General features: G+C 41.6%; 1 protein-coding gene across 2 annotated transcripts in view; it reads right to left on the reverse strand.

The window, feature by feature from the left end:
* Positions 1 to 12,523, reverse strand: part of Ttc27 (tetratricopeptide repeat domain 27) — a 132,462-nt gene extending 119,939 nt beyond the window's left edge. The window contains exons 1-4 of one of the 2 annotated variants that reach the window (XM_090337187.1): positions 12,256 to 12,523; positions 10,901 to 11,078; positions 8,596 to 8,725; positions 5,903 to 6,043 (exon numbers count right to left, since the gene is read on the reverse strand). In XM_090337187.1, coding sequence (XP_090193313.1) covers positions 5,903 to 6,043; positions 8,596 to 8,725; positions 10,901 to 11,078; positions 12,256 to 12,343 — 537 coding nt within the window. In that variant the 5' untranslated portion in view covers positions 12,344 to 12,523. Of the gene's footprint in view, positions 1 to 5,902; positions 6,044 to 8,595; positions 8,726 to 10,900; positions 11,079 to 12,213 lie in introns of both variants that reach the window. The other variant, XM_090337189.1, reaches the window with a different exon arrangement.
* Between the last annotated feature and the right edge of the window lie 431 nt (positions 12,524 to 12,954).

Consider the following 12,954-nt stretch of genomic DNA (forward strand, 5'->3'; position numbering starts at 1 on the left):
CATTCAGAATTTATTGTAAATAATCTTCTCCATCCACTACTATATTTCAACAGTACTGAAATCTACTCCTTACATCCATTTTCTGGAAACCTGTATTCTTTCCTTTTTAGACAACTGACTTTCTAATGTCCTTTCAAACTTACTATCTCTTTTGTGGCAGATCATCACCATTCTAGCACAATTCTAACTCCATTATGAGACTTCCCACAAGACCTCCAGTGCTAGGTATATGCCAGTGGCTCATGCATATAATCCTAGCTACTCAGGAAGCTAAGAGCTAAGAATCATGGTTCAAAGCTGGCCCAGGCATGGAAAACCATGAGATTCTTACCCCCAAATAATCACCAAAAAGCCAGGACTGAAACTGTGGCTAATGTGGTAGAGTACCCAGGTCCTGGTACCCAGAACTGGTACCCCCACACATACACCCCCCCAAAAAAAGAGGTCTGGTGTAGGTGACTCTGCCATTGTAAACGCACTGCACTATACTGACATGAGACATCCATGGTGTCTCTACATTCTTCTTCATCTGCATGTCCTCTCGGAGAAAGACACAGTTCAGAGTCAGATACTCTCCAAACTGGAAAGACTCCTTCCACACCCTCAGGAAAGCTCACCCCATGAAGCCTGCTACTAGTGATATACACCATGATCTCTCACTTCTACTACATAGCACAGCATTAGTTTTTCAAATGACTCATTCCACCTTAATGGTAGAAACTACATTTTATATACTGGGGTAACTGATACATAGACTGAGCATATAAGAGCAAGCTCTTTTATTCTTTGATACTTACTCTTATGTATCAATACATTTTTATTAGAAATAAAAAAGAAAGAATAAGAGACAACTATAGTCCAGTACAGAAGCACATATAGTGAAGAGGGCAAGCCTCTTCCACTAACCCAATGCCAGTCTCGTCATCTTAAAAACATCAATGCCAAAGTTGATACACTTTCCTCTATATATACTTACACATATACAAGACATAATACATGTTTTTGATTGGCTCATTCAAATATGAAAAAATGAGTACTTCTGAATCATCTAAAGTAATTATAGTTATTTAGCCTCAATTACATGAAGATACAAGAAATTAATTTTCTTTTTTGCCAGACCTGGGGCTTGAACTCAGGGCCTAGGCACTGTCCTTGGGCTTTCTCAAGGCTACAGCTCTACCACTTGAGCCACAGCACCATCTTCAGCTTTTTCTATGTATGTGGTACCAAGGAATTAAACCCGGGTTTCATGCATGCTAGGCAAGCACTCTACCACTAGGCCAAACTCCCGACCCTAATTTTCCTTCTCTTAACAGCAATACCTACTAGTAATAGGTCACACCTAGTCAAGCACCAATGGTTCACTTCTGTTATACAGGGGATGAGAAAGAGAAAGAAAGAGAGACAAAGACAGACGGAGACACAGAGTGAGAGTGAGAGAGAGAGAGAGGGAGGGAGGGAGACAGACAGACAGACAGACAGACAGATAGACAGAAGAGGGAGGAGGAGGGAGAGAGGGAGGGAGAAAAGGAGGAAGGGGGGGGAGGGAGAAAAAGAAAACATACCTTGTTACTACAAGCACTGTTTTACATGAATTTGATTTTTCATTTGAGATTTTTCATTGAGATTTTTCATTTGGGGCTTGAACTCAGGGACTCAGAACTGTTCTTGGGCTTTCTCAAGACTAGAGCTCTACCACTTGAGTCATAGCATCATTTCTGGCTTTTTCTATATACGTGGTACCAAGGAATCAAACTCAGATCTTCGTGCATCTAGACAAGCAATCTACTTCTAGGCCAAACTCCTGGTCAAACGAAGTTCTTTCTAATTATTATTGTTTCTCCAATCTACTGAAGGAAAGGCACAATTACCTAACATGAAAGAGGTATTGAGTCTTTTATATATGTACCAGTCCTGGAGCTTGAACTCAGGGCTTAGACATGGTCCCTATGCTCTTTTGCTCAAGCCTTCAACTTTTGACATGGTCCCTATGCTCTTTTGCTCAAGCCTTCAACTTTACCACTTAACCACAGCTCTACTTCCAGCTTTTTGGTGGTTCATTGAGGTAAGAGTCTCGTGGACCTTCTTGCCCAGGCTGGCTTCAAACTGTGTTTTTCCTGAATAGCCAGGATAATAGGCGTGAGCCACCAGCACCCAGCTTCTAGTCATTTTTCATTTTGTTCCCTGAGGCTAGCAAAGTTAGACTACATTTCAGTTATCTACCCTTATCTTCAATTAGCTACAAGTGAGTCAGGTCTGGCAGCTTATTCTTTCCTAGGGAATTTAGTGGCTCCAGTGGAAAAGATTATCCTTTTAAGGAAATCTATGACATAAGAGGCTGAACTCTTGAAAATACGACCTATAAATTTTAACTCTTCAGCCAAAAGCTTTCCCTGGGGGAGGAGACTGTGGAGCACACATAAAAGCAGCCTACCCCTTCTCCAGACAATGTAAGTGCCCTTTTCACTTGTTAAGAAGTGCTTTATGGAAACACTGAGGTATTGGTAAAAACCTTACTTTATCCAATTTCTCAACTCTCTCTCCTGATTCTACCTCTGGTTACAGAATAGTCTGAGTGAGAAGTCACACTGGCCAAGAACCTCACAAAGAACAAGGAAGAATGTGGTAGTCAGTCACCCCTCAATGCACTGATTCCCCCTGCAGTATAAAGAAGGAAGTTGATTTTCTGAGAAATCATCTATCTAGCGCAAATTCTCACAACTATAAAGCAACAGAACAAGAACTGCAGTCTGCCTTGAAAGACAAACATTTTCCTCAGCAAACACATATTACATTAAACCTATTGTCCCACAAAAATAATATCATCATAGACAACATGATATATCTCTTAGGAATCATACCACACAAAAAAAATCAACTGGGGCCAGAAGCGCAGCCTAGTGGTAGAGTGCTTGCCTACCCTGCCTAGCTCTAAGTTCGATTCCTCAGTACCACGTACACAGAAAAAGCCAGAAGTGGTGCTGTGGCTCAAGTGGTAGAGTGCTAACACTGAGCAAAAGAAGCTCAGGGATTGGGGCCAGGAGTTTGGCCTAGTGGTAGGTTGCTTGCCTAGCATGCACGAAGACCCGGGTTCAATTCCTAGGTACCAGAAGTGGTGCTGAGGCTCAAATGGTAGAGCTCTAGCCTTGAGAAAGTCCAAGGACAGTGCTCAAGCCCTGAGCTCAAGCCCAGGACTGGCGGAAAAAAAAAAGAAGCTCAGGGTCAGTACCCAGCCCCTGACTTCAAGCCCCAGACCTGAGGGTTTGGAGGAGGGGGAAGATGATAAACAAAGACACAAAGAAAAAAATTATAACAAAAAGAATGATGTTGCTGAGCCCAGTGGCTCACACCTGTAATCCTAACTACAGGAGGCTGAGATCTGAAGATCATGGTTCAAAGCTAGCCCAGGCACAAATATCCATGAGATTCTTATCTCCAATTAACTACCAAGAAACTGGAAGTAGTGTTATGGCTCAAAGTGGTAGAATGCTAGCCTTGAGCTCAAGAGCTGAGAAATAGCGCCCAGGCCCAGTGCCCAGGCCCAACATTCAAGCCCTGTGACAGAAAGAGACAGAGAAAGAAAGAAGAAGGTGGGGAGAGAGGGAAGGAGGGAGAAAGAATAATGTTTTCACTGAAAGGCAAAATATTGCAGAATTATTTCTGCATCAAGATAAATTACAAGAAAACAAATTTTGTTTGTTTTTTGTTTGTTTGTTTTTTCTTTTTTTTTTTTTGTGGGTCATAGAGCTTGAACTTGGCCTGGGAGCTCTTTTTGAGCTCTTCACCTCAAGGCTACAGCCCTACCCTTGGCCTGGGCACTGTCCCTGAGCTCTTCAGCTCAAGACTACCCTTGAGCAAAGCCCCACTTCCCTTTTCCTAGAGGTTAATTGGAGATGAGTCTCAGGTCATTTTGTGCCTGGGCTGTCTTTGAACCTTGATCCTCAGATCTCAGCCTCTTGAGTAGCTAGGATTACAGGCATGAGGCACCGCGCTCAGCCTAAGAAAACAAGTTTTTAAGAAGTCAAATTTGTTTAGTGTGGGGCACGTCACATCAAGGGTAAAAGGCCTGCCTCGTGGCCCAGTGCTCACTTCCTGGTTTTGGAGATCTAACCCGCCTGTCTCCTGGTTGGGAGGTTTGGCTATGGTTTGTGATGTAGAATAAGGCTACCTGGAACCCATGGATTGGCCCCGCTGCCCTCTCTGACCGCACCTACCTCCCCCTGTCCTACCTACTTTTATGTTAATAGACAATCCTGCTTCTTACTTTAGCCCCTGGTATTTTCCCATTAAACGAGTCTGCTGTGACATTCTCCCTGGCCCCTCTGTGTCTTCCCTCTGGAGAGGGAGGGCTGGGTGAAAGTGGCATGGTGTCTTAGTCGGGGCGTGTTTTCTTTGCCCTTCCTGCTGGTCAGGAGGCAAAGAGTGCTAAAAACCCCGACATTTCAGTATCTAGCAAAAGATGAGATGATACCTCTCAGCCTATCAGCTGCGTTTATCATGTCTATTAATGCTCCTAAATTGCTGAGATTTTTCAAATTGTGTTTAATACATTAATAATACAAGTTTTCAACTGACAAAACCCAAAATAGGTTCACTCACTCATCCATTACTAATTACACAAAGCAAAAAAGGCTGCCATTTAGCAGCCTCACTAGCTTGTACCTTCGTTAGAACTGACAACCTGTAAGGCCATCTGAGATCATCATAGGAAAAAAGACTTTAATTCAAGCTTTTGACATTTGAAGATCACCTCTCACTTGCTAAGGAATGTGATAATCTGGGGCCAAGAGTATGGCCTAGTGGTAGAGTACTTGCCTAGAATGCACGAAGACCTGGGTTTGATTCCTCGGTACCACATATACAAAAAAGCCAGAAGTGGTGCTGTGGCTCAAATAGTAGAGCGTTAGCCTTGAGGAATGCCCAAGACAGTGCTCAGGCCCTGAGTCCAAGCCCCTGAACTGGCAAAAAGGAAAAAAAAAAGTGCTAATCCATCTAACCCAAATCTTTGTGCTACAAGTTGTAGGGGGCCCAGAAGAGAAAAATTAGGAAGATAGTAAGGGAAGGGGTAATACTGTCCAAAAAGAAATGTACTTGTTACTGAATTTATATAACTGTAACCCCTTGATATATCACCTTTATAACAAAACTAAAAAATAAATAAAAGATCATTGTAACACAACTAATTCTGGTTCTCATGAAAGTTGCCATCAGAGGCTTCCCTTCCTTTCTTTTTTTTTTTTTTTTGGTGCTGCTCCTGATGCTTCAACTTAGTGCCAAGATGCTGTCCCTAAACTTTTTTGCTTAAGACTAGGGTTCTGAGCTGAGATAGTGTCCAGGCCCAGAGTTCAAGCCCCGCAACCAACAACAACAACAATAAAAATACTAGGGTTCTACCTTGAATCATAGCTCCACTTCTCTCTTTTTGGTGGTTATTTAGAGATGAGAGTCTGGCATACTTTCCTCACCAGGCTGACTTTAAACTATGATCCTCCAATCTCAGCCTCTTAAGTAACTAGAATTACATGAGTGAGCAACCAGTGCCAAGATATCCTTTCTCCAGAGTTACTAACTCAGGATGTAAGATTAAATGCTTTGGAAAGTAAGTCCCAATATAGTACAACCCATGTCTATATTTTACCTTTAGAAATACTGTGTAGACAGGTATGGCAGTATCCAAAACAAAAACCACATTTTAGATTTTTAAAGCATTGGGGGAAAAAAAAAGGAATAATCCAGTGGAAGGGCCTCTGTCTAGCAAGCACAAGACACTAGGTCCAAACCCAAGTACTGAAAAACATAAGCCAAAATATGCCAAGACAGTGCCAGTATCACAGCTATAATCTGATGTTAAACAAGCACAAGAGTCACATGAGGATGTGGATCTCATGATTCTCTGTCTTACCTGGATAGCTGTCAGCTTGTGTCTTACATTCACTAAGATAATACGAGCTAGTAACAGCAGTGCAGGCACTGAAGTCAAGCTGTAGACTGATTCACCATCTAGAATGAGCAGGCTCAGGACTACTGTATCTAGTTCTTTGGCCTGAAAAAAGATTTGTAAGTTAATATGACAGAATTTAACAAGGATTCATCTTTATATGTTTTATAAATGCATACAGGCTCAAGTGGTAGAGCACCTGATTAGCAAGTTCAAGGCCCTGAGTTCAAACACACACACACACACAAACATCTAAGATTTCCACACAATTTCTAGTCAATTCACTCTGAAATAAGGACACTAGATTATGACAGAGCAACTGACAGCACACAATTATAGTATTTCAAAGGTCCTCAGAAATCCACAAATCAAACCTGCCCTGAAAGAGAGGAAGCTCCACCTTTCCAGAAACAAGAGATTCAACCACACAGTAAACAACTGAAAAGGTAAGCCAGCTGCAGTGGTATACATTGGCAGTCCCAGCTGAGGCAGGATCTCTTGAACCTAGAAGTTCAAGTCCAACACTAAGTAACATGGCAACAGCAAGGTCCTGTCTCAGGAAAAAAGAAAATGAACTAAAGAAATAAGGAGAGGAGGGCCGGGAGTTTGGCCTAGTGGTAGAGTGCTTGCCTAGCATACACAAAGATCTGGATTCAATTCCTCGGTATATACATACAAAAAAGCCAGAAGGACTGGTAAGATAGATAGATAGATAGATAGATAGATAGATAGATAGATAGATAGATGGATAGATAGGGAGAGGAACACAAAGGTGAAACACCTATGTGCCTCCGTTTATTGAAATGAACTCCAGGAAATGGAAACAAGGTTTTTTTCCTTTACTCTTGTTCTTGTTTTCTTTTTGCCTTGTTTGTTTATCTGTGTTTGGGAGGGTAAGGAGGAACTCAAAAATGGAAGGACAAAGGGAAACAAACGCAGCCGTGGTACTCCCTGGAAACTATGTTGAAGAGGTACTATACTACAAAACTTATGAGTGGAGATAGGAAGGAAAAACTGAGAGGGGAGGGGTGACAAGAGATGAGAAAAATAAAATAAACTGAGAACTTATATAACTATAATTAGAGGTGAAAAGCAGGATATCTTTGAGAAATCTATTTCTCTGAACAGAGATTTTCCACACGGATAAAGCACCTGTGTTTAAAAATGTGGACTACAGACATGAGAGGGGGCATCAAGGTTCGAGAAGTAATGTACCCATTACCTTATGAATGTAACTGAGGCATGTACCTTATCCCGACAATAAAATGCAATTTTAAAAAATGTGGACTGGGGGGGGGGGAGGGAAACGGGTACCAAGACATGTGAAAGGGTATCAATGTATGTGAATTAATGCACCTTCTATCTGGCAAATATCATGTAACCCTTTTACTAATTACAATAAAAAAAATGAAAAAAAATAAAAATAAAAAAATAAATAAAAAATGTGGACTATATCCCAGAGAATGTAATTGGAGATTTCCTACTTGAACAATTGTTTGTTAAACTTGTCATTTAAAATATGATGTAAACATAAGCCATATAATTAATGATTGTTGTTCTTAAGGTACTATGTTATCTCTAATCACTTCTACTGTCCCTTGGTTATCTCATATTGTTACACTATCTCACTTTGTTACCTGATATATCGGATATATTTGTATTTGGTTATCTGAAATTGGATAGGGAACGGGGAAAACAAGATGAGGGGTGGGGGAGGGGGGAAGGGAAATGGGGACCATGACATGTGAAAGGGTATCAATGTGTGGGAATTAAGGCACCATTTATCTGGCAAATATCATGTAACCCTTCTATTAATTACAATAAAAAATATATTTAAAAAAATGTGGACTATAGAATATTAACAGCTGCCACAACACAACAAAATAAAAAGAAATTTTTACCCATAGGAACACAGACACTAGCAGCACAGATGGCAGAGAGTGCCCTTTCTCTAATAAATAAGGCAAAGAATACAGTAAGTCAATGAGTAACCACATTAATTCCTAGTGATACCCCAGGAAGGGAAAAGATACACACTTGTTTGGGTACTATTCCTCTGGGACATTCTCACTGAGTTCTTTTTAATTTTAATTATATTTTCATTATCCTTAGGTAGTTGTACAAAAAGGGTACAATTCAACATTATGAGTGCAATGAATCTTGATTCATTATCACTCCTCTCATTTTTTTCTCTCATTCCTCCCAATCCATCAACTGAGTTCCAGTGTGCTTCCTCTAGGTTTTGTGGAAAGGTCCATCTTAAAGAAAGTTGTTTACATTTCAATAAGATAGACAAAGCAAAGGGAAAAGAACTCCCTTAAAAATAATTCCTCAGCCGGCAAGGTTCCCACATCGACAAACCAATAAAAATAATTTCTCACTCAGTGCAAACAGCTCATGCCTGTAATCCTAGCTATTCAGAAGGCTAAGATCTGAGGATCACAGTTCAAATCCAGCCTGGATAGAAAAGCCATAAGACTCTTATCTCCAATTAACCACAAGAAAACACTGTGGGTCAAAGTGGAAGAGGGCTAGCTGTGAGCAAAAAGAGCTCAGAGACAGCACCCAGGCCCAGAGTTCAAGCCCCACGGCCAACAGCAACAACAACAACAAACTAATACAATGATGGTTGCATGTGGTATTGTTGAGAGGCATACCTCACTGAACTGCTGGAAGGAGAGAGAAGGCAAAAAGTCCTGAGGGTACGAGTGCACAGGGGGGCCCGTCCAGTTGCTCTGGACAAAGAGCTGCAAACTGCTCACACCAAGCAGGAAGACCAGCCGCTGTCTGCGCAAAGAATGGTTAAGAAAACAGATATAAACCAGGATTACACACATACTATTTAAGTTCAGCTTTATTAAGAAACTGAAAACACTGTTAATTGAAAATAAAACAAAGAAAATAGGTGAAAAAAAAAAAAAGAAAAAGAAAACAACGTTAACTGAAATTATCCTTGAGTCCTGACAAAAAAGAATTCTGGGACTTAAGACAGTTTAGATCTGTAATATCCAATACTGCAACTATTATCCCAATGTGGCTTTTTAAATTTAAATTTAGTTTAGATTGGGGGCAGGGAATAAATGAATTAATAGCTGGCGAATCTAAGCATTTCATTCTGAAGAGAAAGTAACACTCTCTTCTACAGCTCCTAGTATTTTCCTCAAAAAGAATTTCAAGATAAAAAGACTTATGATAGCCAGAATATAACTGCAACAGAATTGACAGCAAAGAATATGTAGTAGTTGAGAAAAGAAACAAAGAACCAGTAGTTAGAAGTATGGAAACAGGAAAAAGGGATGTGCAGAAATTTGTATTAAAGCCTTGATAGAACTGCCCTAACTATAAAATAAAATCTTTAAGGTAAACTGAGAATATGCTTTAGACCTCAAATGCACCAAAATGAGTCAAATGAATTAACTTTTCCTTTTTTTCTGCCAGACCTGGGCCTTGAACTGAGGGCCTGGGCACTTGGGCTTTCTCAAGGCTAGAGCTCTACCACTTGAGCCACAGCACCATTTCTGGCTTTTTTCTATGTATGTGGTACCAAGTAATCAAACCCAGGTCTTTGTGCATGCTAGGCAAGCACTCTACTACTAACCCCTGACTCCTGGCCCCTGAATTGACTCTTTTTAAGAGACTTCTGGTCTCCTAAGGAATAATATATTTCTGTGCATGAGTTTGATAGAGAGAAAGAGAAAGAATTCCCTGACTCCACAAGGCTAGCTGCTTGAAAAGTGCAAACACATCAGAGAGCAAGAATGAGAATGAGCCAAGAATGATGGTGCACATCTACCAGCCAGCACTTGGGAGACTGAGGCAGGACTGTGTAATATAGATAGCAAGTCTCCATTCCATAAAAGAACCAAAAGAGTAAAGTAGAGGGGGTGTAAATCATCAAGAAATCAGAGAGAGAAAAAAAAACAAACAAAGAAGAATTATGTCCATTTTTAATGAAAATTTTAAAAACCTGTAATAATTCTCCTGGTTAAACTATTTAGAATACAGGTCATGCCTTACTCATCCCCCACCACCACACACTGTGGGGCTTAAACTCAGGACCTGAATTTGGTCCCTGAGCCACAGCACCACTTCCTGTCTTCCTGTTTTTCAGTGGTTAGTTGGAGGTAAGAGTCTCATGGGGCTGGCTTCAAACTGCGATCCTCAGATCTCAACCTCCAGAGTAACTAGGATTAGAGGTATGAGACACCAGCATCTGGCACCTTGCTCATTTTTACAACTTCAACAAACTACTTTAAACAGTTATTTGTTGAAAGATTAAATAAAACTATTCCTCCTACATATGATACTAACAGAGCGTGTTATCAAGATAATTAAATTTGACATCCCATAGATAATTAAGAAAAGGAAAAGGCATATTAACAGAACTGAAATAATACAATCAAAGCCCCCTAAATGCTTAGGTTTCACTGTTGTGTAACTATTCCCTACAAGTTACCCTATAAAATTACATAAACTATAATAGAAGAAGGCAAAGTAAAGGTTCTACAATAAGAATATGAAGTTCTCTTATTACCCCAAAGACAATCTATACCATAATGAAAGTACTTATATGTATCACTGTTATCTAGAAATAACAAGATGAAGGGGACATGCATTTAAGCCAAAAGGAAATAAAATCTAACATTCTGTCTGTGGTCTAAACCTACCAGACCTAAACATCTGGAAGCTCAGAGGGTTCAGTTATTATCTAATTATAGACCAATTTCATGTATAAAACTCTTAACCTTTATGCCTTCATTTTAGATAATCTTCTAATTAAGTGATCTTACCCAGATGATTGGTAGTCCATGAGTTCAGACTTTTCAACAATTGCTAAAATCAGTGCCTCAGAAGGTGCTGACATGCATTCTTGACATTTACACATTTCATGTCTATATTCAAAGTTGCTAGTATATCTGTTCAAAGTCTATTCCTCTATGAAAGTTTTAATTAATATTCTACCTTTCTGTTTCATCCAAATCTGTAGAGCAATCCAGGAATGACATTATCTGTTTTTCCAGGTAGCTGTCAATCTTTTCTTCAGTTACCATTGTTGAATTTAAGATATTCTGAGTCATTGAATGTAGCAATATGGCCTTGTAGCTCCCTTCTAACAGCAACTGTAAGAAAGATCCACTTTCTGCAATATAAAAATCAAATTAGTCCAATAAGTCAAAAATTTTTTTCATACGCTAAAGGGTAATTCATATTCTAAATACCATTTTGAGTAGCAAAAAAGATGTTGTTCCTTGTTTTCCTTCCTGAATGCAGCCTAAATCCCACATCTTGCTGTACATTAATTACAAAGCACAGAGTCCTCTCATTCTAGAAATCATTACCTCCTCTAGAATTAGAGGCTATCCTATCCTGACTCTGAGCAGTAACGTGGATATGATACCAATAAAATTAACAATAATAATAATAATAGTAATAATAATAATAATAGGTCCTATTTCCCTTCTGCTGGGAAACTGACAGGTTTCAACTGACAGCATAAAAGTGTCCTTAGGCAGGATCCTAGGATTTTTCACAAGCTGGTCCCTCCTGCCCTCACTACTCCCCCTTCATAACACTGGTCCACCCTGCTATCTCTTCATATGCCCAAGGCACATTCCAGCCTTTAACATTTTTCTACTTATGATTTTCCTGCTAAACTTATCTTCACATGATAGTACCTAAAAGTAAATAAATTTTTTAAAAGAAATCTCCTCTTCTGACCTCTCACAAAACTTTTCCAGACAACCAGATATAACCATTCAACAATAAACGTCCTCCCTCCTGCTACTTCTTATACACACACATACACACACACACACGCTTCTTGGATGTTCCTTGTTTTCTTTGCTGAATGCAGCCTAAATCCCACAACTAAACAGCCGCAAATATTCTCCTCATCTCCCAGTAAATGTACACTGCTCACAAGAATCCCATCTTTATTGCCTCGTTTCAGCTTTTCAGACATCCTGTGCCTGGATGTCTCCACCTGCAAGATAGGCTTAAGAGTCGATTCTACCTTACAATCTATCACTGGGATGGCATGACTGAATAAATGGTAAAGACTAAGAACACATTCACTGTTATTCACTGCCCTTGTCCTTAGCAAACGTGGGCAGTGAGAAATTTGGAATAAAGAATCGCACCTAGTCTGAGGCCCTGTCCACCCTGTCTGTAACCCCAAAGCCGCATTCTGGGGTGGGTGATGTGGACCCAAGACGAGAGAATCCGCCGGGCATCCTCGGTCCTCCCGGCAAGTCTGGCAAGTAAGCGCCTCTCACCTGGCTAGGATGTCGCGTCACCCCGGCCCGATGTCCCCTCACCTGGTCCGGAAGTCCCCTCTTGTTTCCATTGCTGCCTCTCGGCCTCAGTGGCAAAGCCCCTCAGCACGGCCAGCTCCGGAGTCCACATCACCCCGGCCACGGCTGCCGCCACCACAGGTTCCTACGAGAGCGTCACAGGATTGACCTGAAAAGTCAAGGAAGGTGAGCCCCAAGTCGCGGCAATCTCGCGGAGACAGACACCGCGGGGACCCTCACGGAGCTACCACTCCATGTGAGGAAACTAGCACCAGGAGGCAGCCATGACAGGAGCGGCGCCACCCGGGAGAAGCCCCGCGCGTTCTCACGGCCAGCTTCCGCCGCCGTAGCCAATCAGAGCCGAGGAGGTGAGCGTGCCCCGCCCCTACGCGGGATGTGGGCGGGGCTGGGAGCCAGGTGGCCCCAGGAGCCTTCCCGCCGGCCGTGGTCGGGAGGAGGCTCCTGGCGCCGCGCTGTCGGCGGATTGCCGGTATTTAAAGGAAAGGCTGGCGCAGCGACTCTCTCCGCCCTTACCCTCCGAGGCCAGAGCCCCGAGGTGGGCGCTGACTCTGGCAGGTGGAGGCCTTTGTGGTGTGGGCGAGGAACCCGGTGAGAACCCCTTGGCACACAGCAGGCCCTTATCTTTTGAATCAGCCGGGAACCTGTGGTTCTTTTTCTTGGTGGTGGTGGGTTGTTGTTTTTTTTTATTTTTGCTCGTCCTGG

Source organism: Megascapheus bottae, chromosome 7 (assembly GCF_031878675.1).
Source record: "Megascapheus bottae isolate mThoBot1 chromosome 7, mThoBot2.hap1, whole genome shotgun sequence".
In the NCBI taxonomy this organism is placed as follows: domain Eukaryota; kingdom Metazoa; phylum Chordata; class Mammalia; order Rodentia; family Geomyidae; genus Megascapheus; species Megascapheus bottae.